At 37.9% G+C, this 25828-nt stretch overlaps 1 protein-coding gene across 1 annotated transcript in view; it reads right to left on the bottom strand.

The window, feature by feature from the left end:
* The window catches only part of MIPOL1 (mirror-image polydactyly 1), a gene marked incomplete at both ends in the record, with an annotated part of 172101 nt that overhangs the window by 17641 nt on the left and 128632 nt on the right, over window positions 1–25828 (bottom strand). Inside the window, one exon of the mRNA XM_079537464.1 lies at window positions 605–835. Within this exon, the coding sequence (XP_079393590.1) occupies window positions 605–835 (231 nt within the window). The remainder of the gene's footprint in view (window positions 1–604; window positions 836–25828) is intronic.

Raw genomic sequence — 25828 nt, 5'->3', positions numbered from 1 at the left:
AGGAAGGAAGGAAGGAAGGAAGGAAGGAAGGAAGGAAGGAAGGAAGGAAGGAAGGAAGGAAGGAAGGAAGGAAGGAAGGAAGGAAGGAAGGGAGGAAGGAAGGAAGGAAGGAAGGAAGGAAGGAAGGAAGGAAGGAAGGAAGGAAGGAAGGAAGGAAGGAAGGAAGGGAGGAAGGGAGGAAGGGAGGAAGGGAGGAAGGGAGGAAGGGAGGAAGGGAGGAAGGGAGGGAGGGAGGGAGGGAGGGAGGGAGGGAGGGAGGGAGGAAGGGAGGAAGGAAGGAAGGAAGGAAGGAAGGAAGGAAGGAAGGAAGGAAGGAAGGAAGGAAGGAAGGAAGGAAGGAAGGAAGGAAGGAAGGAAGGAAGGAAGGAAGGAAGGAAGAAAGAAAGAAAGAAAGAAAGAAAGAAAGAAAGAAAGAAAGAAAGAAAGAAAGAAAGAAAGAAAGAAAGAAAGAAAGAAAGAAAGGAAGAAAAAGAAAGGAAGAAATTTGAAAGGAACTTAGTTATGAGTAGCATCATACTTTCATTCAAGAAAAAGTACCAGAAGAAACACTATTTTCTCTTGGTTTTCCATTGTAGTTTTTCCCGAAAGAAGGCAAGTGACTTACTTCTGAACCTTCTCATTGGCCTCATTCAAAGCCTCCAAGGCCTTCTGAAGCTTCAGCTCGGTGTCCTGCTGCTCGGACTGAGATTGCTGCAGCTGAGCTGCCAGGTCCTTAAGCTGGCCATAGGTAATGGTCACAATGTCCTCCCTGTCTTTCAGGCCACCTTCAGAAGTAATGAAAGCACAGTGAAGCCAGTCATTCAGGCTCACTCCTTGAGACACAGGTTTGTGTAAACTGGGGAAACAAAAGCATACACACTTCCTTAGGTTTCAGCATAACACTGAACTGCAAGAATCGTACACTCAGTTTAATAAATATTATCACATATGGATCTAGATAACAAATAAGTTCTGTTATAAATTATATATAGATATTATCTATATATAATGAAGTAAGTTCTGCTTCAAAGATGATGGAAAACAAAAAGAACATTTGATTTCCACAAGTGTCTTCTAAATGTATGTAACAACTAGCAGATGTTTAAAAAGCAAAAAGGCTATTACACAAAAACTTAAAAAGTATTTTTCAACTGCAACATCTTCCCAATCACTTCATCACCTGCAGAAACAAGTTGTTAGTGTGATTTACATAAAGTTGAATTAGTCAGTGAATATTACTACTGTGTTATTAACTCATGTTGCACAGCCCTTTCTTTTAGCAAGCAGACAGAACAACTACAGGGGGTTTATTTGAGAATTGCAGGTTTTTCAACATAATGAAAGGAATAAAAGTGCAACAATGTACAAACAAATGGACTATTCAGAAATATGAATCATTTGTGAATGCTAACCAATGCCAAAGCTATCAATAACTAAAGATGATAAGCAAAAAAAAGGATGTTGGACAGGCAGTTTACATGTAAGTCATGAGCAGAAATTCAAAAAAGAAGAATGAAGAAGACTGTGTATTGGGAAAAAAATTGGGAGCCTGTTAGATTGTGAATTATTTTCCAAGGAAGCAGCAGGTGTCCAACTGCCTGAGTTATTAAGGTACAATGCAAAAATCACATTAATAACTGACTCCCAGTGAAGAAGCCTGCACCAGAAGGCTCTTCGTGGAATTGACAGTGATTTTTTCCCTCCTCTTCATAGTTACATTTTTATGATGAATTTTACACCAGTGAAAACGATAATGGTAGTACAAGAAACTCACGGAGCACATTTATAAAAAACAATGGCAGCAGGATATCATAATGAGCACTGTGTTTAGATAAATAACGTAAGTAATTTCAAGACAACTTTACAGATATCAGAAGCTGTTGCTATATTATGAGTATGATTTGATATCATCCTTTTCACTAATGACCATACAACCATCAAACGTCATTTCTGTGTGAATTTCTAGTAGCCGTGCAGACTAATTGCACTATTTGAGACACACTGCATGTCAGCAGCTAGTATGCAATAGCACACTTTCTTCCTTCCCAAGGTGTCTGTACTGAAAACATCCTTCTTTCTGTCAATCCATAGATGAAAATCATATACAAACTAAAATATAATACACACGGACAAGCAAAATGTGAATAAGCTAATGGAAATCTAGAAGCTAAAAGGTCAGAGTGTTGGTATGTCATTACGTCTACTACCTGAGGTTGTCTGAAAATAAAGTGAAGAACCTTTTCAATTAAATGAAGACATATTGAAAATATAAATATTTATAAAGAGATATTAAAATCCCTAGAACAGTCTCACTAAAAATAAAATTACTTTTACAGTTGCACATAAAATTTATTGACTGAAGTTCTACTACAGTTGAGTGTTGATCATCACCATGGAAAAATACAAAGATATGCAAATAATGCTGAAAGCTGGGTAATGAAAAACCAAACTGATGTCCAGTTCTTAAACACCTGGTACAAGAACAAAATGAAAACAAACAAACAAACAAAAAAGTCGCTGAGACGGTAATCTGTTCAGTGAATATATGGATCCCTGGTTTTCACACACACACACACACACAAATAAGAATCTAAACCTAAAAATCCTAACATTTTCACACCAAATGTGACTTGTTTTTATTTTTTGGTTGTTTTTTCCTCTTTCTAGAACATATGAAAAAACACAGCCTTTTATTTATATTCAAAATACTGTCTATGTCTGACTACAACTGGGCCCCTTCTGAAAGACTGGCTGTGAGCAATATAGCATGCAGTACACAGTTACACGTTTTAACTCTTAATGATTGCACCTGAGAGACAAATAGATTCTGATATATACAAGATATATACACATTTTGTAAGCCAGCATGGCACCATGGTTGATAATCTTTTAAACCTTTTTTTCAGAAGCATAAAACTGCCAAATTTTCAAGAATATGTACTTTGCTAAAATGCTTTAGTCTGGGTTGATAATACTAATTTGAAATTCTTTCATTAATCTCCGTAGGATTATTTCTTCAAAAAATGTTGATGTTATGAATCAAAAATAAATGAGAGTTCTATGCCTGGGGGTGGTTTACAAAAGCATTCAAACAGCTACTTGATTTAAGTAATTCACATTTTGATTATACAAAACCTTTTTGCTTACTCTGACATAACTGTATTCAAGCTAGGTCTGAGAGCTTCAATTAAAGGCTGCCTTTTCTGTGTCCAGGAGGAAGAAAAAGTCAAATGTGATGCTGTCATTTACGCAACTCCAACAGATAGCATGAAGTCCTCCCAAAGCCAGAGCAGTTTCAAGCCTGCTACAAATTGCACCAATTATAACTGTTCCCAAAGGGCCTTAATACTGGCTGAAAGTCAACGGCATGAAGTGCTGCTCTTAAAACACTTCTCTCTTTTTGCCATGCATACTTTTGCTGCAAGGTGAGAAATGCTTTTCCACCTGAAGCAATTACTGAATAACACACAGAAACCTTCTATCTAAAGGAAAAAAAAAAAAAAAAAGTAGAAACCAAATATGCCCAATTTGTCCTCTCCTTCCACCTCATCCTTAATGATAAACATCTCTAGTGTCCCCAAGCACATGCAGATCTGATCTGTGGTATTTTCACCACAAGTATCACTGACACTCAGGTTCTGTAGACCCCTCAGCAGCCAGCCCACACTCAGGTTGGTGTGGAAGAGGTCTGTTCATCCTGCTGCAAGCTCTCAAGGGTTGGGCAGCATGGAAATCTGGGAAATACCACCTCTGAGGTACTCATGGGAAACAATGCAATAAGACAAGATTTAAAAAGCCTATAACATCTAGAAGGACTTTGACATTTTGCTGCAAAACAGAGGATATAAAATGATGAAGTTTGCATAACACATGAGTCAGGAGCCTGACAGCTGGTAGACAGGTAGCTAGATGGCATTGCCCTACCATAGACAAATATTTTATCAGCCTTCCTTCCTCCACAATTAAAAGAGTTAAGAGTACTGTTTTCTCTCCACTACAACCACCTAAACATCTTTCACTAGCTTAATCAATGGCACCAGCTTTGTTAGTACAGACTGTGTTGAGCACGTTATGTACAACACAGACTGCATTTTGTGCATTCTTCTGATCCATCACAGTGTCACTATCTTAACTCTAGCATGAGCTCAGGCATCCTCTTTATATTACGTTCTTTCACCAAACTCAAGAATAAGCACATGTAGGACAGAGCCCACTACTGATGTTCTTCCCTGTGTTGGCTGTTGATATAACCTTAGGGTTTTACAGGATAACATCTCAACAAATTAGCACTGATCATGCTTGCTCACGCCACCAAAATTAACTGCTTGTTAATCTGGATCCTAGGAGAACAGTAGACTGAGTTTCATCCCTCTCTGCTGAATTCATCTAGAGAAACCTGTGACCTGTACAAGGGTCCAAATAATGGGGCTGCTGTATGATTGTATGGGCTCGTTATCTGATGATCGCCCATCTCAGACCTTCCATTTTTAAACAAATACAAATCATTTGCCTCCTTGGATCTCAACCTTTTCACCTTTCAGTAAAAGCAATTGCATTAACTCGATGATCTCTGGAGGTCCCTTCCAATCCCTACAATTCTGTGATTCACTGCTGAAAAGAGACTTGTCATTGTTGAAACTGAAGTCAGATGCAGCACAATTTGAATTCAGGAAAAACTAAATCCAGCACAATTTGATTTTAGGAAAAGTTAAATCTTCTGATGATCAAGCAGCATTCTCTTTTGGATCTCATTTTCATTCTCCAGTGCACCTCCAGTACTCACACCATTCCCAAGTGTAGACTAGTCTGTGAGAGGTAGCAAAGACTGACAGTTCAAATGATTAAATAAGGTGTCCTTCTCAAGCTTGAAGGATTGCTGAGACATGTTCTCAGCAAGAAATAACTGGAAGCCATACTTTCATTACAAACCCTTCATTTCTGCAGTTACATGGTAATCAGAAATCACCTCATGTAGCCAATGGGCAAACTGCTCAGATAGCACTGACTCACATGCCAGCAATATGCACATGAGATTCAATATTACCCATTATTCCTCACATTTACTATAGCATTGAATGGTCCAGGAAACCCTCAAAAATATCTTATGGGTGACTAACGCTTGGTTAAACAGAATCCAAGCAAAACATCCATACATGAAGCAGTATCCATAAGCAGAAGAAAGCATTCTAAAGATTTTTGCATACCTTCAGATAGATGCAGACGCATAGTTACTAGCTTGTGGCCAAGAAATGCTCCCGAATTTCCTGAGCTCAGGATGCTCTCTTGCAGCAGCACATGGAACAGGGCCCTCTATTTTAGTGAGAACTGTTGGTGATAGGTGGACAGTTGGACTGCATGATCTTGTAGGTTTTTTCCAACCTCGGTGATTCTATGATTTTCTCTGATTGATTAATGAAAGTCTGGCAGTTGATAACTTAGCATTAGCTTTTTTCACACACACATCTACTCTCAAATAGAATGCATCTGAATTTACAGAAGAGACTTGGATATGTTCTATGCTTTAATCCTGAATATTACTTGATACTTGTTAACATGAATAATAAAATAACAAGATTTCACAACAAATCTGTATTAATTGCAAGACACATATCCACAGGCTATCATTTTTTTCCCCATGAATTAGGGGATTGTGTTTTCAGCATAATAGCAGCAAACTACGATCTACATGGCTCTACTACCTACAATAGTAGATACTCTTCAGTTTTATTTAGCTATATGATATTCCTGCAGTCTCGCCATAAAATGCTCCTGTCATGTTTTGACAGCAAATTAGCTGTATTAGTATATTTTAGCCTAGCATTCACTGAGAGAGACTATTCATTTGTGAAGCCTAAGATCACTACGAAATTAATCTAAAATTTTATAAATAATTTTATTTTGTATAGTGCTTAACCACACTAGAAGTTACAAGAAATAATTTTACTATCTTTTATCTTCTCTTTATTGCCAATTTATATGCTTTGGCCATTCTTAAATATTTGCCAATGGCTTTAGTTAACAAAATAACATTAACATTGTATTTGTAATACTGCAGTTATTCCCTACAGTAATAGATTGTTTAGGTAACACTGCAAATACAGAGGAAACCTTATCTATTAATCGAAGATAGAACTGGCATCAAGTCATCGGGAGTGACCTCAGTATTTGAATATAAAGGATGTTTAAGATGATGCCAAAAGCTCCATGCTTCACAGCATGCCACAGAACCCTGAATGCTTCCCTGGCAAGTGCTCACCCCATGGCTGTGAGGCACTGGGCCTGGAGGTGGGCAGAGAAGCCCCAGAGACATGAGCTGCTTTCACCCTCCCAACTCCTGGGCTCTCCAGTGGCTGCTGAAGGCTGCTCCACAGGTGGCTGAAGAGGTGTGTGAGAGGTGGTGCAAAGCCAGCAGCGTTGGCCAGTAGAGAAAAGGCCTGTGTCTGGGATTTGCACACAACCTTGGTGGAATAGCGATGGAGGATTATAGCTTAACTCCTGATTGGAGTGTTTTACTTTTCATGCTTTGAGTTTGTTTTTGATCACATGAGTTTTAAGAATGGTCTAATTTTTTTTCCAAAGCTAAATATAATTAAGAAAGCAGTAATTCTGGTTACATGTTGAAATAACAGAGCTTTTGGTACCTCACCTAAAACAGGTGGAAAACAGTCACAGTAGGTATTGTTTGTCCCTTTTTTGATGATCTCTGCCAAGAGCTCCATTCTGAGTGCTCTCCCTTACATGGTTTTGTGGGATAGATGGACATAGGTCTTCAGAGCAGGCTTGCCAGGACAAGCTTGTACAGCTATGTGCATCTAACCCCAGCCAGGTCTGGCAGGCAGCCTCTGGGCTCTCGCTGACTTCACTGCACTTGGCAGAACAAGTGTGTAGCTGGCCTGAGCTGGCCTGAGCCTCCTGTCTCCAAAATGCCAACCATGGAAATCTTTCCTATTGACAAAGAATGTGCACATTCAAGGGTCAGGCATTTCAGCTCCAAGACTTAAATAACATGCCACTATAGTTTGAATTCTGATTTGCCTGCATAACTAAGAAAATCTAATAGATCTCTTTGTTAGGTGTTACGCATGTAGCTAGGGCTAATTTGGTTTGTGCCTTTAGTTTCCTTTACTGCTTCTCATTGGTAAGGATAATGGCTTCTGATTTCCATTTTATCTGAGTGACTACACATAAACTATGTTATTTGGAACAGACAAAATCCTTCTGCAAAAAGTACTAATGTTGTTGTATCACCCCTTGAATTAGACTGCAGCAATTCAGATGGAACAAATAAGAATCCTGACCCTGAAAACTGACACAATCAGTGGAGCATCCATGCAGTAGAAAGTGATACTTCATATATACATTTACCAATATACCTATAAATGTATATATATACACAAAATAAATCTGATAGCACTGGTATAGACTATAACAAGGCATCGGAATCACCTGAAAACAAGCTCAGTGTAATGACTTTGTGCTGTTGACTTTTATTTTTGTCTCCAGGGAATATTGTTTACTTTGCTTTAAAATTTATATGAGTCATTTTGTTATGTGCCTTTTTTTAATTAGTTTGAAGGAAACAGTCATTCGAGAAAGAGAGCGGAAATCAATTCTGATTCGATACTGATAGCTACTGTGCGATGTAAACTGTGTGTTCTTTTTAATTAAATGTAAACATGTTCCGTTCTAAAGTCCAGCAGTGATGACAACAACTACTAGAAAGGATTGCTTAAGCCCTGGTCAACTGATTCTTGTGAACCTTTTGTTCATACCGTAGGTAAGCTTGTGCAATCTGTCGCAGAGTGAACGCCAGTTGTAACTGACTTTATTTTAGGTCATCTTCAGAGAAAAGACTTGACAAGAATGTGGAGCGCTCTGTAATACCTTAAGTTATTCATTAACTATGTCCTTCTGATAGCTAATCAATAGCTCTGCATGGAGCCAAACACATTGCACTGAACTGCCCCTCTTCCAAAAGCCAAGTCTTGGTAAATATTTAATGGCAGTAAAGGTGTTTTTACTGTTATCAATCTGATATGTTAAAGAACTCTTGAAAGAAACTCTATCTTGTTTCTTTCTGCATAAATAATTTGTTCAGTTAAAATTTTAGTTTTATACAAAAGTACTAAAATGCTTTTAAATCAAGACTTTGAACACAGAATTTGTAGTTTCAATCTCCATGTAAAAAAAAAAAAAAAGAAAAAGAAAAAGAAAAAGAAAAATCAGTTATTTCCTTGATAAAATGCCAACTAGAAATATACATCAAGGAACCCAGCCCTTTATACTGTAGTAGTAAATACTGCGCCAGACTCTTTCAAAACCTGTTATACTAGTGTACATTTAAGATTTTCTTACAAGGCTTCAGCTTCTGTAAAATTCCTAGCTCTTGCTTACATCAAGAAGACCTTCAATTTTTAGCCTCTTTTCACCAGGGAGAAACCCAGCTTTTTAAGATTGTTACAACAAGATTCAGAGACTTTTCGCTCCCCTGAAGTGAATATTCCCATCTTGAAGTAGATACAGACTCAGCTAACGAGCTTTATTAGGTGTTTTTTCCATTTTGTATTTTTCTGTGTAGAGCAGCTTGTCCAGATAATAGATAAGCACTTTCATCCTGATAGTTTAACACCTAATGTGTGTACGTACCCCTCTGCCCCAGCCAGGGAGGGTCCAAATGTCTCCCAAGGGACTTAGATAGGATTACTCCATGCCTAATGTCCCAGCACAGAGAAGTCTCCTGATCCCCTCTACCAGCACCGTCTTCCAGACTTTTCTGCGTGATTCAACTCCACTATGAGCATAAGTATTTTGAAGAAACTGATTCAGCATTGGATCCAAGCTTTTTCTTGGAAAATAATATGGGAATAAAACATTGATAGCATTTCAGCTTCCAAAATGTGAATCACCATAAATGTTTTCCCAGAAGTATAAGCACTATTATTTTCCCTAGTGTTTAAATGGCCTCTTTAGTGCCTATGATGCTATTCAATGGATTTTCAAAAAAAAGATCAGAATAATAATTCCCTAATGCTGGCACAGATAAATTGGACAGCTAGGAGTTTTCAAATCAATACTACTTGTCTCTGATGAAAACAGTATTAATTAAAATCATAAAAGCAAATAAATCAATCTGAAGTAAAGTGCATGGTACCATCCAGAAATGACCAGCTGAAGAGAGCCTGTTACTAATAACCATAGGAAATATCTCTATTTAATACAATGTTATCTTTATAAATAATACATGATTGTGAATTTTATGGCTGTCCTGATTTGCTATTGTGATCACATGGCTTAACTCCCCCACTGAACCAGAAAACTAAGAGGCAAGTCTGTTTCGGACATAGGGCAGAAAGCCAGTCCTGCCTTCCAGCATAGCCAGGAACATCCAGCTGAGTAGATGGAAGAGAAGTGTCTCTCCAGGAGAAGGCAATTAAAAGAAATAAAAAGAATGGAAACGTGTTTCAAAGATGGAATAACTAAACACATTTGGAATTTGAGAGATGGATGATCTAATGGATGAGCTGAGTAGCCCTAAAGCTAGAAACTCTCACTGTAACTGACCCAGGAAAGGGATGCACACAGGGTTTGTCCTCTTATCATTACTTTTTTGGCGAATGATCTTTGAATGTCATTTTAAAAAAATTAAATAAATGTGTGCTTTTGCTTGTTTGTTTTTCTTTTTGTTCTGAGTATACTTCCCTGCTGCCCCAGAAAAATAGTGTATTTAAACAGTTTTGTCTGATTTTTCTCACTAGAGTTACTGAAAAACATGAAGCAACTCTGAACATAGAGGAACAAAATGTTCTGTGCTCCAACACATGCCTGGCTGTGGGAACCAATGTGCCAGGAAATGAAGTATGCCAATGAACTCTACATGACTGTGCCCAGCACATGGCTTCCTCGCTCTCTTGGTACTTACACCTTTCTGAAATGGCTGCTGAGTCACCAGGGATCTGGTGCTGCATGCTGAGAGCCTTCATCCAGACTGGCTCTGACTGGTGTCTACCTTAAAGCTATTGCAGCTTCTCCTCTACAAAAATAAGATTCGCTTGGGGAAAGCAGTGTAGAAATACACCTAGCAAGTTGCCTCCTGAATGCCACATAAATGACATAACAGCAGTGTATCGCTACTCAGTAAGCCATGCCTTGCCTAGCTGCAGCTGCCAAACCTTGTTCATATATAAATCATATATCTCCTTGGGCAGTTGAGAACTATGAAACAAGGCAGTTAAAACGATGGTTTAAATGATAAAGGGAACGCCTGAGAAATTTAATACCGGGGAAGTCTGCTTCTCTATTGTATCAGTGCTTACTGGGGTGATGGGGCAGGCTTGTCTGGGCCATTCTCCCTAGTACAAAACAAGGACACATGCTGTGGAATGATTTAGTAGATTGGAGATCAGAGCTCTGTCTTGAGTTCCCTCTTCTGTTTCATGTCTTCTGTGTGGCACAGAACAAGTCACAACATGCTCACCTCAGTCTGCCATGTTGAAACTGGAAGTTAAGTGCCTTTCCTTCACCACTTCTCCTAGTTAAATTCTAAGCTTGTGGGCCCAGGATTGCTTCCTGTTACATATGCGTGCCACATTTAGAAACCTGATGCCTTAATCTTGGTTGAAGTCTCAGCACAGATTTATAGTATTCATGGGAAGATACAAAAGAGGTAATTAATACTGTGTGCATGTTGGCAATGCACATCAGCCTGGTTAACCTTAGGAGACAGATCCAGGTTTGGGACCCGCACAGAGGAATCTCTGCAGCTTCTCACAAGGAGGCAGTTCCTGCCTTCCTGTTGTAGATTAAGCAGCCAACGCTACTACAACGTGTGAGCAGTGACAGCAGTCTCCCCTCTGCTGTGAGCCCCAAAACTGTGTTACCCAAGGATGTCTCTTGCATCCTCCTAGGTGAAAAGACCATTGGCAGGAAGGGCCCATCAGAGGGAAGCTGAACAATATCACTCTTATTGAAATGTGAGGGATGAGACTGGATGCTAGTAGAGAATGATAATTGAAGAGGAAGCTCAAAAGGGTAAGGGTTGGAAAGATACTAAAAAGTGATGCTGAGTTGATTTCTTTATCCTAGAACTCTTAAATCTGCTTCCTCACTTCTCTCTTCTTCTATCCTCATGAGTTTTAACCACTGGGCTATTGAAATAAAATCTGTGAAAGAGTAACATTTCTGTGTCCTTTAACTCAGTCTGAGCAAAGAAGAAAACACCAGTGGTAACTTCATGAGGCAGAAGTTCATGAGAAAAACTGCAGCTTTTTCTTTTTGCCAGCACATAATTTCTCCATAGCCAGCAGGTAAAAGTGAATAATTGTAGCAGGAAACAAACTGGCTGCACTAAACCAAAGATCTAATTATTTTCTCAGGACCTGACAAGGAAAATGAATGAGTATGAAAATTCTTGTGAAATCTAGCCAGTACTGAATTTAACAATATTTGATTCATATTTTCATTTTTTTGGACAGGACAAGATAATACACTATACTAATACATGTACATATTAGTATTATGAAATAAATAGATTGCAATTAATCAGACAAACCTAGGTAAAATAAAGATCCTGTCTAGCTCAGAAGGACAAGGAAAAAAAACAATCTGAACAGTATTACCTATCCTTCTCCCCACTCCTTTTGTATAAGGCACAAGTGAGGGATAAATTCACAGCACTCCTCCCTGGTGAGTCCTCCCACCAGTTCAATTCTCTTCAGTGACAGTGGAAGTCATTTGTACATTTCCTGTTGAGGACTATGATGTAGCCCTGTGAAGAAAGACCTGAATTAATTGTATCAAGAAGCTAAAGGCTGAGGCCAACATTAGGTGCCTACAGCATTCTCCACGTCTATTACAAAATACTTCCTGAAAATCTTACACCTTTCTCTGATGTACAGAAATAGAACACTAGAAGAGGAAGAACACAAGAAAATATTGCTTTTTACATTCAAAAAGAGGTGTAGGTTGCAGTTTCTTCAATAGCTAATGAAACAAACAAATGGAAAACCAACAACCACAAAAAACAAAACAAACGAAAACAAACAAGCAAGCAAGAATAACAAGTAATCTAGATATCTGAAATTCTGGCCTAAAATTTTTTTTGAGCTTACCTCAGTGACCACAGAATAGGTATGAAACAAACCCTTCATGATAAATTGTGAATGCATAGTACACAATTTTTTACCTTAACGAGATACATAAGACCACAGCATCTGAATCAAACCTATGATATGCCTCTAAGTTATTTTCTCATGGACTGTGGATGAGAGGATGTCATTCCTCTGTTTAATCAGGAGTTAAAGCCTGTACAGTAATTCCTTATTTTCACAATATTCCTTCTGACAAAGATAACAACCGTAAGAATGGTTCCCAGCTGGCTAAACCTGACATACAGGTTTTGTTAATAAAAAAATGCATGACTTAATTAATGAAACGGATCTATTAAGACTGTCCCCCAATCTCCTACAGTGGCCCCACCTACAGCTGAACTTCACATGACCTATCTTATGCAAAAAGTATTGTAATAACTTGCACAGGAAGTTGGGGTAGAGGAAAGGTTGCTATGAAGAAAAACTATGACTCAGAGATGCATACAATGCCCCTACCGGAGAAAGCTTAGTATTTCCACTTTTACTCAATGTTTTCTTTTACAATGAATAAATAATTGAAACGATTTTGTTAAGCTGTGTAAAATTATTTCATCAAGAGTAATTAGGTTTGATCTATTAGCACCTGATACTATCTATTGTCTAAATTGCCTGCATTCAATCCACGAATAAAGTCAACAGTATTAACGTCCATTATTGAAGCATTAGTTGAGCAAAAATCATTTTGAAGTATTTTACATTACTGTAACCTTCCTTCTGGATAATGTTTGGAAGAATTATCATTATATCAACATCTTCTCAACCTTTTTTCAGAGGCATGTTTTAATATAAGTTTGCAAACTCAGGATCTTTAAACTCACAGTTTACCTGTTACGTTCTGGCAAGCATAAATCTGCAGCAATCTACTCATTTTACATGCTTCTCTGTTCCTGTCTAGCTGTCCCACATTAAATGGCTATCCAAATTCAACTCCATCAACTTTGGCAGGCTCAACACCTCCTTTGCTAAACCAGTTTTTTTTTTTTTTTTTTTTTTTTTTTCTTTCCATAAAGAGCTGCAGTGTTACAAACAGAAAGAAGGAACTCTGCAACCCTTCTAAAGCAAAGTTATGTACATATATTCATTGATTTCACCAAAAAGATCCTTAAATGTGAAATAATACAACTGCATTCACCTATCTAGAAAGCAGATATATTTTTCTGTCTTGCAGCATCATTTCAAAGGATTTCAAGTACTTTCTGCCTTTTAGTAGAGGAAATATTATGAACTATTTGAGATCACATTTTTACTCAAAGCAATGAATGCCACAGTCTTCTCCAGAATAAAAAGCTACTTTCTCTCCTTGGAATAGTAACTTTACAGTAATTTAGAGGAAGCAGGAGAAACAGTTGGTCATTAAACATTAGATGTATTAATGAGGCACTCACAGTATATCGTTTGTCTGGAAAAGGCAGTTCTGTACTTGCATTTTAGAAGGACTGCTGGAATACAATAGCTACTGTGATAAATTTAGGTTTCCCTCACTTAACTTTTAGCAGAATCTAATAAAGAAAACTTAAATTGATGTATTTTCCAAAAATGTATGAGTAGCACTATTCACATCTTACAGCTAGGGTAATCGAGAGGCAAAGAAAAAACATTCCAAAAGAGGCCCTTCACTTTCACTCCCCAAATGGAGACTTTTAGGATTTGATATTTACAGGTTTCAGGACTTGCAGGTCCAGATGAAAACAATGCTAAATCCCAAAACTCAAAATAGAATCCCCCCAAAAAATTTTGGCAGCATGTAAAAATCACCCACTACTCCAGACTCAAGTCACTCTGGACATCCTGCTCAGTTCCTGGAATTCTCAGGCCTGAGTATGTATGCACATGGAGCACTCTGAGGCATTTTCTCATTACCTTGTATTTGGAAACAGATCCTGTAGGGCTCTGGAAAATGATCCAAAAGTGTCACAGACAATGCGGGATGCTGGTTTGCTTAATACAAGAGTTCATATGATTCCCTGGAGTACAGGGAAAAGTGACAAATAAGATGTGTAGACCCAGGAGATATAAGGGCTGCTCCAAAAGTAATGCCTCCTATTTTATTTTGTTGGTCCACAATGTCAGAGGTGGTGGTATGGCAGTAGAGGTTGAACCGTTCCACCAATATTCCATTACATTTTGTTGTTGTTGTGTGAGAGATGGCAGCGGAGAGGCAACCTGACAAAATGGCATTAGACATGAAGCAAAGGTGTGCCACTGAATTCCTCCATGCAAAAAACATGGCACCTGTTGACATTCATTGACACTTGCTGAACATTTCTGGAGACCAAATAATGAATGTACGTGCACTGAGGTGGTGCATTTCAGCTGCGGTGACAGTGGCATGAAAGCCAAGCCATGAAGAATCCATACACCCATGAAGATTTTTACGAGTGCGGCATGCAGGCTCTTGTTTATTGCTGGCAAAAATGCATAGCTAATGGTAGTGACTATGTTGAAAAACAGTGATTTGTAGCTCAGAATTTGCTCTGTCCAACAGTGTTGCTGTGTTCTTTGTATCTGCTGCAATTTCTATGGAAAGAAATAAGAGGCATTGCTTTTTGGAGTGACCTATGTATAAATGAGAGACAATTTCTACACAGGAAAATGAACTGTCTTCTCCCAATACACTATGAATCTCTTCTTTTTAGTTTCCTTTCCTAGTTCTTCAGGATCTATCAAACCTCAAAACAAATTTTTTTTTTTTAAATGAAGACTTTGTGCACCACCTTATTCAGAAGATCTGACTTGTTTAAGTGGTTAGGTCAACTCTGTAAATTTTAGGAAGCACAATCAAACAATAATAGAAAGTATCAGGACCACACCAGAACACGAAATACTGTAAGAGTGTCCAGGGTAAATATATCTGTTTTTAAGGAATTCCAGAAAGGGAGACATCAAGAGAAAGAGCTTTTAGTACGTTCTCTTGTCTTCTGTGACCTACAGAACACGACAGGGAAAACCACCTCTTAGTTTTGTTGGAAAAAAAAAGTTCATGCAAATTTCGAAGAAGAAAAAACTATTCCTACAACTGTATGTTTTCCAGCAAGAAAATGACTCAGTTCAGAAGTTATTTCTAAGAGTATGTATGATGGGATTGTTTTGATGAGCAAAACCTTTGGGAAACACAAAGCAAGTATTTTACAACAAATGGAAGAAAAATAGCAGCCCGATAAAATTATCAGAATCCAAAATCTGCTGTATGCTTACAAAATCAGTAACACTTTGCCTGTACTTAAAACAAGAAAAAATAATCACTGGCTGTTAATGCTGAAGCAGAGAAAAACCTTCAGAGAGAGACTATGGGAATGTAAAATGGAGTATGATATTCTCCGAGTAATTGTGGTGTGTCTGGGGGTAGATCTTCAGTCACCGGCCCCATCAAGTACTGACAAAAGGAATGTGAGAACTGTTCCCAAGGTGAAAAAAGACATGCTGAACAATCTGACTAATGGGATCACACTGAAGCTAATGAGATCACTGAGACTTGCTTTGCTTCCGTTGGTGTATGTAAAAACTGACCAAAAAAAAAATCCTCTTTTAGCTAGCAGTGGGCTAAATCTTGACAGATTTTTGAGAGATTGGGAAAAGGAGTGTATCTTCAGATTTTCATGTAGAAAGAGTTTATGAGGCAAAAGCACTTTAAGTTCAGAAGTTTACAAATTGTGAGAGGGGTCTTTATTGGAGAGAGAGAAAAAAAAAAGAAACAGAAGGCTTGGACTTGTTAATACCTTATTGAACAGACATTTATTGCTACTGCCCTGACATACATATGCAGAGGCTACAGACACTTTGCGTTTGCACAAGCCCCCATTTGCTCTCTCTCATAACCCTGCTGCAGACAATAGAAAAAACCTGATTGCACTGAAGCACCAAACCATCTACGGCACATTCATAATTTACAAGCACTGACAAGACTCAGGGATGCTGTAAATAATATTACTGACTTCTAGAAGCAGTAGAAAATTTGCTTAATGAGTTAGTATCTTGGTTATGGCATGCTGAAGGCATTCTGGAGACAATGCTAGACCAGCTCACAATGTTTTTACAAATAAAATTGAACAGGTCCAAATGGCCAAGCATTGGTAGTGTCATTTAATCCAGTAAGTGACTGGCTGTCCAAGGTGGTACTCGCAGGTCCCTTCCCAGCTTCCTAAATGCAAACTCAGGTGCCTGAGCTTATGGATTCAACACCAAAAATTTTGCCCCCACTATTTAAAACACAGACCTGCCGGGAGGCCTCTTGTAACTGGATTTTTTTTAAAGCCTTGTATTATTGAATAGATACTGGCCCAAGTCCAATCTACAACTGCAAATCCAAAGAAACAGCTCAGAGCAAACCAGCAGCCTTATTAGCTTTTAAAGATTTCATTTTCAAGAACTCAAGACCCTTTATTGACTAATGAAAGGTTGGGTCCCCAAGCCCACAGACTGATGTTGCTTGGAACATATTTTAATCATTTTGGAGTGCTAGCAGCCATCTGTCTAAAGAGCTTTGATTGCAGAAATACACTCTGAACTGCAGCTTCTTCTGACTCCAAACCCTTTCTGAAAGCCAAACGGAATCCATAGGCAATGCAACTTTGAGATACAATTCAAGGCCTTGTGATGTGATAAGGCTGCTTTTATTATTTAGCACATCATTCAGTTTAATGATACCACAGATAACAGATACACTAAAAAGATACTATTGTCATCTCCTATCTTGTAACAGTAAAATCCAACTGTGAGCTCTCTTTGTTTCTACCCGACGCTTCTTTCTATGTTACTTTCAAAGAATAAAATGAAGGTAAATGAAATAAAAAGGTTGATAAAAATGATTAAAAAAAAATCACATACAAGCACTCTTTCTTTTTTCACTACTTTCCTCCTTTGTTTTGAAAAAAATATACAGAAGGGAAGCAAACATATCCCAAATAAACTACTATATTTACAGTATTGTCTTTTGGCTTTTGGGCAGATAATATTTTCACACAGTAGTCTAGTCTGGCCAGCACTGAATACAAATTTACATGGGAAGAGAGAGATCCTTTACAGTTACAATTTTCATGATAGTATTTGCAAACATTTTGCACAGTTACCCTAATTATTTCCTATAAAATTCTTAAAACAATCTGGGCACCTCATAGCCTACTTTGTGGTGACCAATTTTTTCATACTAGTGTCTACCACAGATACATGCTGTGGACTCCACAAGCTCAGAAGCAAAAACATCAAGCATAAAACAAAAATGTTGAAATTATCAGAGCCAAGAAATTTCTTTCAAATATGAAAGCAGCATCCCTAAGAACTGGTATGTGGTAAGACCACATAAAAATGCCTCTCTTGAAGACAGAACAGACACAGAGATATATTCTGTGTGGCAGTCCATGACTTCATTTGATTTAATTATAAGCAGTCCCATTGGTTTGCACCTTGAGATTACAGAACATGCTGAGATTAGATTCTTTTACTCCCTTATGACACAAGTCACCAGGTACCAAAAGAACATGGTGTTACCACATACTGCAATACTGTATGTCTCACTTCAGTAGCCCTCGTGCTAGCTTTATTCACTGTGCCCTCAGGCTTGATAGGGGCTTTGTTTCAGTTACTGAAGAATGGGAAATTAAGAAACAAAACCCCTATCAAGCCTGAGGGTGCAGTGAAAAAAAATTCTTTGTGATCCCCAAACAGGCTTTCAAACCCACTGCAACTTTAAAATAAAGTTCAATTATGTTAGCTAAAAGCAGCAAAGTTTTCAACTGCAGATGGGAGAGCAGAGCCTATGTGCTCATCGCTGGGATTTTTCAGGCTGCAGTATGACAAGACGTTCTCCTTTAGCAGTTAATAATCTCACCTGTTAGTGCTTGTTGCTGCTTCTGTGTCACTGCTAACCATCTGATCTGTGTTGCCAGTGAATACATTTCTGGGTGGGCATGTCCAATCTGAATCATTGGTATAGTACGGGTGAAGGGAAGATAAAAACAAGATATGAAGTGTCTCCAGTTGGGAAGGAAATGTAAAGTCACTTGGAAGTTGACTGTATGCTTGGCCTAACTTCCTCCTTGCCCTTGTGTGGCTCTTCTTGTCTAGCTCACAGCCCCTATGCCAGGAGACAGTGATGCTGCACCACTGCATACATATGTTCTTGATGGTGGTGGAAAAAGCTATCAGTGTGTTCTGGGACACTTTTTCTTCCTCTCATGACAGTATGAACTTCAGCTTTGAATTGACAAGCATTATGAATATATTGTATTTTATTCAAATATTTCAAAGGCTTAGAATTGTGCAAATCACAGCAGTGCCATTTCTTTACTGGAAAACTGACAGAAATCATCAAGTCCATTCCTATTTCTACAATTAAAAATGACAACCATCACACCTGTGCTGGAAGAATTATCTGTACTGGAGGAGCAACACAGCATTATGTAATTTTGGACACAATATTAAAAGCCTTCCACTTCCTAAGCACAGACCCCGGTCTCATTAGTTAGCAAAGCAGCTTGTGGATGGAGTGTAAAATTGGACACCTTCCAGGGAGAGGCATCAGCAAGATAAGCTTGTAGCAGCTTAACAAAGCCTCTAACTTTCAAAAAACTAAACAAAAAAAAAAAAACAAAAAACCCCCAGCTGAATAGAAACACTATCTTGCTCTCAGCTCTTAGCATTGCAGGTAAGCAGTCCTGTAGCTTACATTCTGCAACAGGCAGAGAGAACACTTCTTTTCACACCTGAATTCTGACTTGTTTCCTAAATGAAGTTTTCCACTGACTCAACTGGGAGCAGGGCTAAGTAAGTAGTGTTATGTCTAGCACTGCCTAAAAATTTTTCATGTGGAAAGTCTTCTCAACAAACAAATGTTTTTCTATTGGAAGAGGTAAATTCCAGTGAAAAAAATATGTTGGCTTCCTGTGGCAAATTTCTGAGAGAAAGTTTTCCTTTCACCTTCAGATTTCAACTTCAAATGCTATTTTCTTTCAGTTCTTCAACAGAAGAGAACTGAACCAGAACACAAGTCAAAATAATCTTTTTTTCCCACTGAATTGAAATTTTAGCATAAAAACATGTCATGTGAAAAATCAACAGAAAATAAATGGCATTTAAAGTCCTTCTGACAATGTTATGACTTTATTCCTAAATACCATATTTATAACGAAAGAAATTCCCTTTAATACACCATTTGCAGGGCAAGTTGAATTCTCTTTGTTGTAGTTTTAGATTTTCTTCTAAACTTTTCATGGGAAAATTTGTCTTCCAAACAGCTCCGACTACACAACTTTTCTGTATTTCTTGCTTCGAAGAAGGCTCTCTTTTTTTTTTTTTTTTTAATTTTATTTTTTAAATCCTGTGTCTGTTTTCTTTCTCTGACTTTAAAATAAGAGCACTTTTTGATAGACTATACGTATCTAAAAGTATGACAGAAAATGGTAATACTTTGTTTCATACAAATAAAGCAGCTGAAGAAATTAGGGAGTTGGACGAGATGGTCTTTAAAGGTCCCTTCCAACCCAAACCGTTCTGTGATTCTGATTAGTGATGTGATTCATCCATATTCACCCAGTGTTTAAATTGCACAATCAGAACATATAGCTTCTAGTCACACACCCTTTCTATGAAGGAAAAGATTTTACCATTTTACAAATGCTCTGTGTAGATTTTGAACCTTCTTTTTCAAGTATACACTTGAAAAGAAGTATATACTTCTGATTAACACAGAATTGATATTAACTTCACTGAACTCAATACCCTAATTTTTACAAGTATGTCTACAGTAGTATATTTTGTATTAACAATTAGCTCCAAACTACCAGCTGGTTGCTTGCAGGTAGTTATTCCAGAGCCTTTAAATCTTCCTTCCAGCAATTCCACTTTATTAAGCTTTAACAAATTTGAAAAACAATTCCTAGAAACCGCTAGCTATGCACTTATTCCGAAAAGTACAGAACAAAATTACACTTCTTACACTTTTCAGCTCACTGCAAAACCGAGAAGGTTAGAGCAGAAAACCACAGAGAACCCAGGTGAAACAGAGGGGGAAGAGAATCAGCCTGAACCAGGAACAGCTGCTAACAGAAAGTCAGCTGCGCAGTGCATACAGAGTCACAGGACCATGGCAGCGTCCACTGGCAAGGAATTCCTTTCTGTCAAGCAAATCTGTGCTCTTAGAGAACAGCAGAAAGTCATCTAAAGAAGTCTATCATAGCAAAACTGACAAGGTAATTGTTGTTTCAGTTCAAGTTACCCCACAGAAGTAGGTAGGAAGAAGTCTGTGCAAGTCTGATGAAATACACCATAATCCAGTGTGCAGTGCTTCTAGCTTTAATGTTGTTGGCACAACATGGGGCTGATCAGTCCACAAAAAAATTAAAAACCTGGAGAAGGTTTGCCAGTATAACACACCCAGTGACAGAAGCAGTAGCAGACTCAGCCCAGGGCACAGTACGAGTTAAAACTGCATCAGAGAGCATGTAAAGCACTTCAGTCCATACTCATGCTGCCCACATTCCTCCTCAGATTTGCTGCTTAGTGTTTCCTATTGGCAAAGCGCCTCTGAAGGCCAACAGCCAGCCAGTGGAAAAATTAGGCGCAAAGTTTTCATTAAATGTAGGTCAGACCAATCCTTGCCTGAGTCAACAGCAGCATAAGGCAAAGCAAATGCTTGACGTCCACCCCAGGCTGCAGGGATGGCATGGGCTAGCTTGTTCCACCAGCAGTGGGGATCTGTGGCAGTGCAGTGCTTCCTCTCTTTCTCCATTATTATAAATCATGAAAGCTGAGAAGGAAATTATTTTTCCATGCTGCAACATTTTTTCCCAGTGATGGGAAAATCTTCAAAATCATGTCAGGGCAAAAACAGAAACTTTCAAAACTTTTCTGTGTGCGTGCGTGTGTGTTTGTCTTAATGAATGAGAGAGCATGCTGATGGCTAAAATATTCCATTGGGAGGCAAAAAAAGAAAAACACCATCCTTCCAAACAGGTTCAGACACTGCTCTGCTTTTTCACTGCCTGCCTCATAGGTGCTGTAAACACCAAGCTTATGGTCCATGCTGGAGTCTCTCTTTACTATTCCTCTTCTGGGCAAATGATCAAGTGTTAACTGGAGTATGCACAACGATCTGGTCTGCCACACTTCCAAGGAACTCCTTATCTACTGATTATTGAAGTCAGTCTCTCTGGCAATCATTGCTAGAAAATGAAGCAACTACAGAAGGAAAGAATAACCAATTGCAGGCTAGAGAACATGAAGTCTGAGGATGGGGTGAAGGGAAGAGGACAATAAACCCATTAAAATGCGAAATACGTATGGATTACAGAGCAGGACTCTGTCGTCTGCTCACCTGCACCTAGACACTGCAGGTTATAGCCATCTCCGCAGCCCTGGTAACACTTTACATAACTGCTTTGACAAAGCAGAGCAGCCAACTGATCCACTTTCCTCTCTTCAGCTATCTGATCCAGTTTGTGAAACAGTCCTCTGGGTGCTGCCTTCTCTTGCACCCACAAATTGACTAAAATTCTCTGAAAGCCCCACAGGTCACTCAGAGAAGGTGGGATTTTAACCAATCTGATAAAAGTAATACAGAAAAAAAAAAGCCAACATTCTCAACTGATTTCAGAACTCTGGTTCGATGAACAGGAAGAATACATACACAGAAAAACAAAGCTAAATTGTCATTCAGTGAATGTCCAAATCTCCCACAGAAATCTGTGGGACTATGTAGAGAATAAACTAAAAAATATAGCTTGGGTAGTACATGACTTTGCTTTTTTTTATGTAGTAACAAAAGACAAACAAAGGCTTAGTGTTCCCTTACAGAGACGTTTTCTGTATGTTGAGCCATATCACATTGCAGAGAGTTAGGTTTCTTCTCACAAGAAGACATACCATACTGTCTCTCACTGTACAACGCATGCAAGCATCTCATCTCTGGTATAAAAAATAACCTCTCCTCTTCTTGGAAGTGGGAAATTTGCTTAGCTCAAGATTTACTTTTGAAGATGGATGTCTGAAACTCTTGGATAAATGGAAGTTAATGTTGCACACAGAATACTGAAAACACAACTGTCATCTTCTCCTCTGATCTCCCCAAAATCACTCTTCAAAAACAGCACTCTTCTTAATGACTATAGCTAGCCACATTATGATGTCTGAATCAACTAAGACTGAGACTACAGTGCCAGAATAACACTGAGCAGACAGGTTGAAAAGAGCAGGAAGATGAGTCAACAAATGTAACTGAAAAAAATGAAATGAAAACTAGCAATGAAAAGAGCAGTTCTTCAAGGTAAGCTGCAGTGGCAGGTGCTCAAGGTATCCTGCTTCAGCTGCAAAGGAAGAACTGAGATCACTCCTCTGAGCTAACAGCTGCAGCCTCACTCATTCCAGTGTGAATGGGTTTCAGTTCATTTGGACTGGGAAGCTGGGCAGTAGAGCAGCCCCATCTCCTGCTACACATCCTATAAGCATGAGATAAATACAGCCTGGATAAATCTCTGAAAAAGAGGTGGCAAAACAATAAGGCTGAAATAAAGAAAGAGGCTTGAGCAGGGGGTCATTCGGAGAACAGGAGACTAAATAGGCAGTTGTATTCTGACTTGCCATTACAGTGACTGTGAAGCTGAATACTGAATACAAAAGAATGATTACTGGAGTTAGGTAAAATATTTTATAGCTTATAACAGACCTTATTACCTGAACAAGAAGACAGTATAATCGTAATTATTATGTCACTAACTATCCATTTGCAGAACCCATGGAACAGTGCTAAAGAGAAGTTGTGGATGCCCCATCCCTGAAGGCATTCAAGACCAGGCTGGATGTAACTCTGGGCAGCCTGGTCTAGTGGTTGGCAACCCTCCCTACAACAGAGGAGGAGGGGGGGGGGGTTTGAAACTAGATGATCTTTGAGGTTCTTTTCAACCCAGACCATTCTATGATTCTTTGATTCTAAAATGGCATCATTTAAGTATTATAATCCATTACATTGGCCAGGAATCTATAGAATGGAATGCATCACTGTATTCAGAACTAGAATAGAATGCAACCTTTTTTTTCCCCCAGAGGTGCAGATATTGTCTTGCATAGTGTCCTTCTTCATCTATTTCTCCTGTTATATGTTGATTTAATACTGTAATTAAAATGAAAATTGAGTTTGTGTTTATGTGTCTTTCATCTGAAGAAATAATCAAAAACTCTCAATTCCCTTTCAACTCTATCAATTTCCATCTCTAAAAAGATCAACCCGCACATCAGTTTATGACACACTTTGTGGGAAAAATCTACGTACCTTTGCAAAATCAATTGTTTTTTCAACTATTTGCTTGTGCTACTTAAACCATGAATTCTAGGTTAACTGAAGCAGCAGAAGCACCAGCAGCTTTGGTACTGAAATCTTATTAAATCTCTTCACAGTAGTTTATATTTTATATATATATATAATTATATATATATTATATATATATATATAATTATATATATCTATATATCTATATATCTATCTATATATAAATATATATTTATATATTATATATATTAATATAATTATATATATATATATATATATATAAATAGTTATTTATATAACTTTTAAAAGTGATACAACTAGTTAGGTAGCAAGAGAAGCTGCCCATGCTGACTGAATGCCTGATTCTAAAAATATGTATTTCAAATCATACTACTCGCTATTACAAGGATCTCACTGAAGTTTGACTTCTATCTCATTATCGAAAATTGTAAAATACAAGTAGTTTTCTTTCATGCTGGTTATACCTTATCAATTCTAATTACTCTTCTACATGCAACTCCCCAGACTGTGACATCCATCTATTAAAACTTCAATTCTTCACGAGACAAATTATGATTTCATTTTAACATTGCAAGTTAGAAAGAAATGCCCATTCAATAGGAAACTTGCTGCAATAAATGTAAATTTCTTCCTATTGTAACTTGCAGCCTGTAGCTATTACTGCATCTTACACATTTCAACAGCAAACTGGAGGAACCTCTGGGTAAATATTTTTTCCAAAGTTCTTCCTGTCCCTCCTCCCCTGTGAATTTAGACTTGGTAAATATGTGGCTTTTAAGAGCTTGATTAAATCACAAATGAAACTCGTACCTATCACTGAAATAACTACTCACACTTCTAATAGCATTCCTAAATTCTACCTTACACCCCTAATTAACTCTTATTGCTGGACATACGCATTATTTTCTTTAGCAGTTTTATTCAAAAGTGTGTAAACACAAGTGTGCATTTCTTACACAGCTGTGGAGCAAAATATTACAGTTTTTCTGAACTGAGCAACCCTACATCTGACCCCAACATGAAACCTACAAAAACATACTTTTAAGCAGAGATAGCCCTGTATTTATATTTTGCTCTCTCACCTTTCTTGGTAATGGAGGTTAAATCCAATTCAAAGTCAGACACATCATTTTGTTCTACTACTTATAATCTGTTCAAATTATCTACCTATGAAAACTCCCAGTCCCAGAGCTTTTGAGTGAAGTATTTTAGGTTGTTATTTATTTTTTTTAATTTGGAAAAATATATAGGTACTTCACTATATAGAAATATAGTCCTTATTCACAGTCATGCTGTTGTATCTGATATGTGAAAAAATAATCAGTATGCAACAGCATATGTCTATGCCAGCATTTTATATGTAGCAGAAGTACACTTCTGAAGCATTACTGAAATAGAAGGAAATTGATTATAGAAACGGGTAGTCCACAACTGAAAACTATGCAAATGAAATACTTATGATGACATTCAAACAACAGAAATATGTGAGAAAGTGGCAGTGGGATTAACACTCCCACACAGTTCAAAACTGATTATTTGGATATAGCCTCTTTCGGTCACTGATGATCTATGATTTGCATTAATCCCTAGCTTAAAGAGCATTGTGGTGAAACAATTACCCTAGTAAGCTAGAAACTCTATACAGTTCCTAACTGTTATGCAAATTTTCATTTCTGATAAGCGTTTTCAGGTTACTTTCCAGAAAATTCAACTTTCCTTATGAGACATGACATAGGAACAATATAGGAGGAGTAAACAGAAGTGGTGAACTTGCTCAACTTTACTGTGAGCCAACTTCCTCTCCCTTCTCTATGTGAATTAGATTCCTCCACCTTTTCTTTTCCCTCATTTTTATTTGTCATTCTCTTCAAAGAAGATTGTAATAGTACTGGGACCTGGTCTCTCTTAAAAAAAAGTCAGAATTCATATGAAAAGCAGTGTTTCATGATGTATTCCCGCAGAGTTCATTTTCATTTTAATTTTGGTTTGGATCTTGCAAATCCTGCTCCTATTTTTCTCAAAACTTCTCTTCAAGCCAGCAGTCTTCTAGCAGTTTCTACTTCATCAGACAAGGTTACTCTGAACTTGGTATCAAGACCATTGTTGGAAATAGCCAACATATGAAACAGAGAATAAGTTTTCACTCATTTGAGATGGCCTGAGAAAATGCATTGCTTTGCTATTTATGGTTTTTATGATCAATCCCATGTTGGTCTGATACTCTTTTCTTCATCTGTCTTATTTGGTATGAGAACTACTCAGTGACTCCCTAAGGACAGTGACAAAAGAGAGAAAATAATTTTTGATGTTCTGAATTATCTTACAGCTTGAATAAGTAAGTAATGAAAAAACATTCTTGCCCCAAAGGATATTCAGATGACTACTGTCACAACTTATAAGTAAATCTTGTAGAAGATCATAATCAAAT

This window comes from Tetrao urogallus (genome assembly GCF_951394365.1).
Source record: "Tetrao urogallus genome assembly, chromosome: 6".
NCBI classification, from domain to species: domain Eukaryota; kingdom Metazoa; phylum Chordata; class Aves; order Galliformes; family Phasianidae; genus Tetrao; species Tetrao urogallus.
The sequence above is the reverse complement of the archived record's forward strand: the minus strand, read 5'-3'. Positions and strand labels throughout refer to the sequence as shown.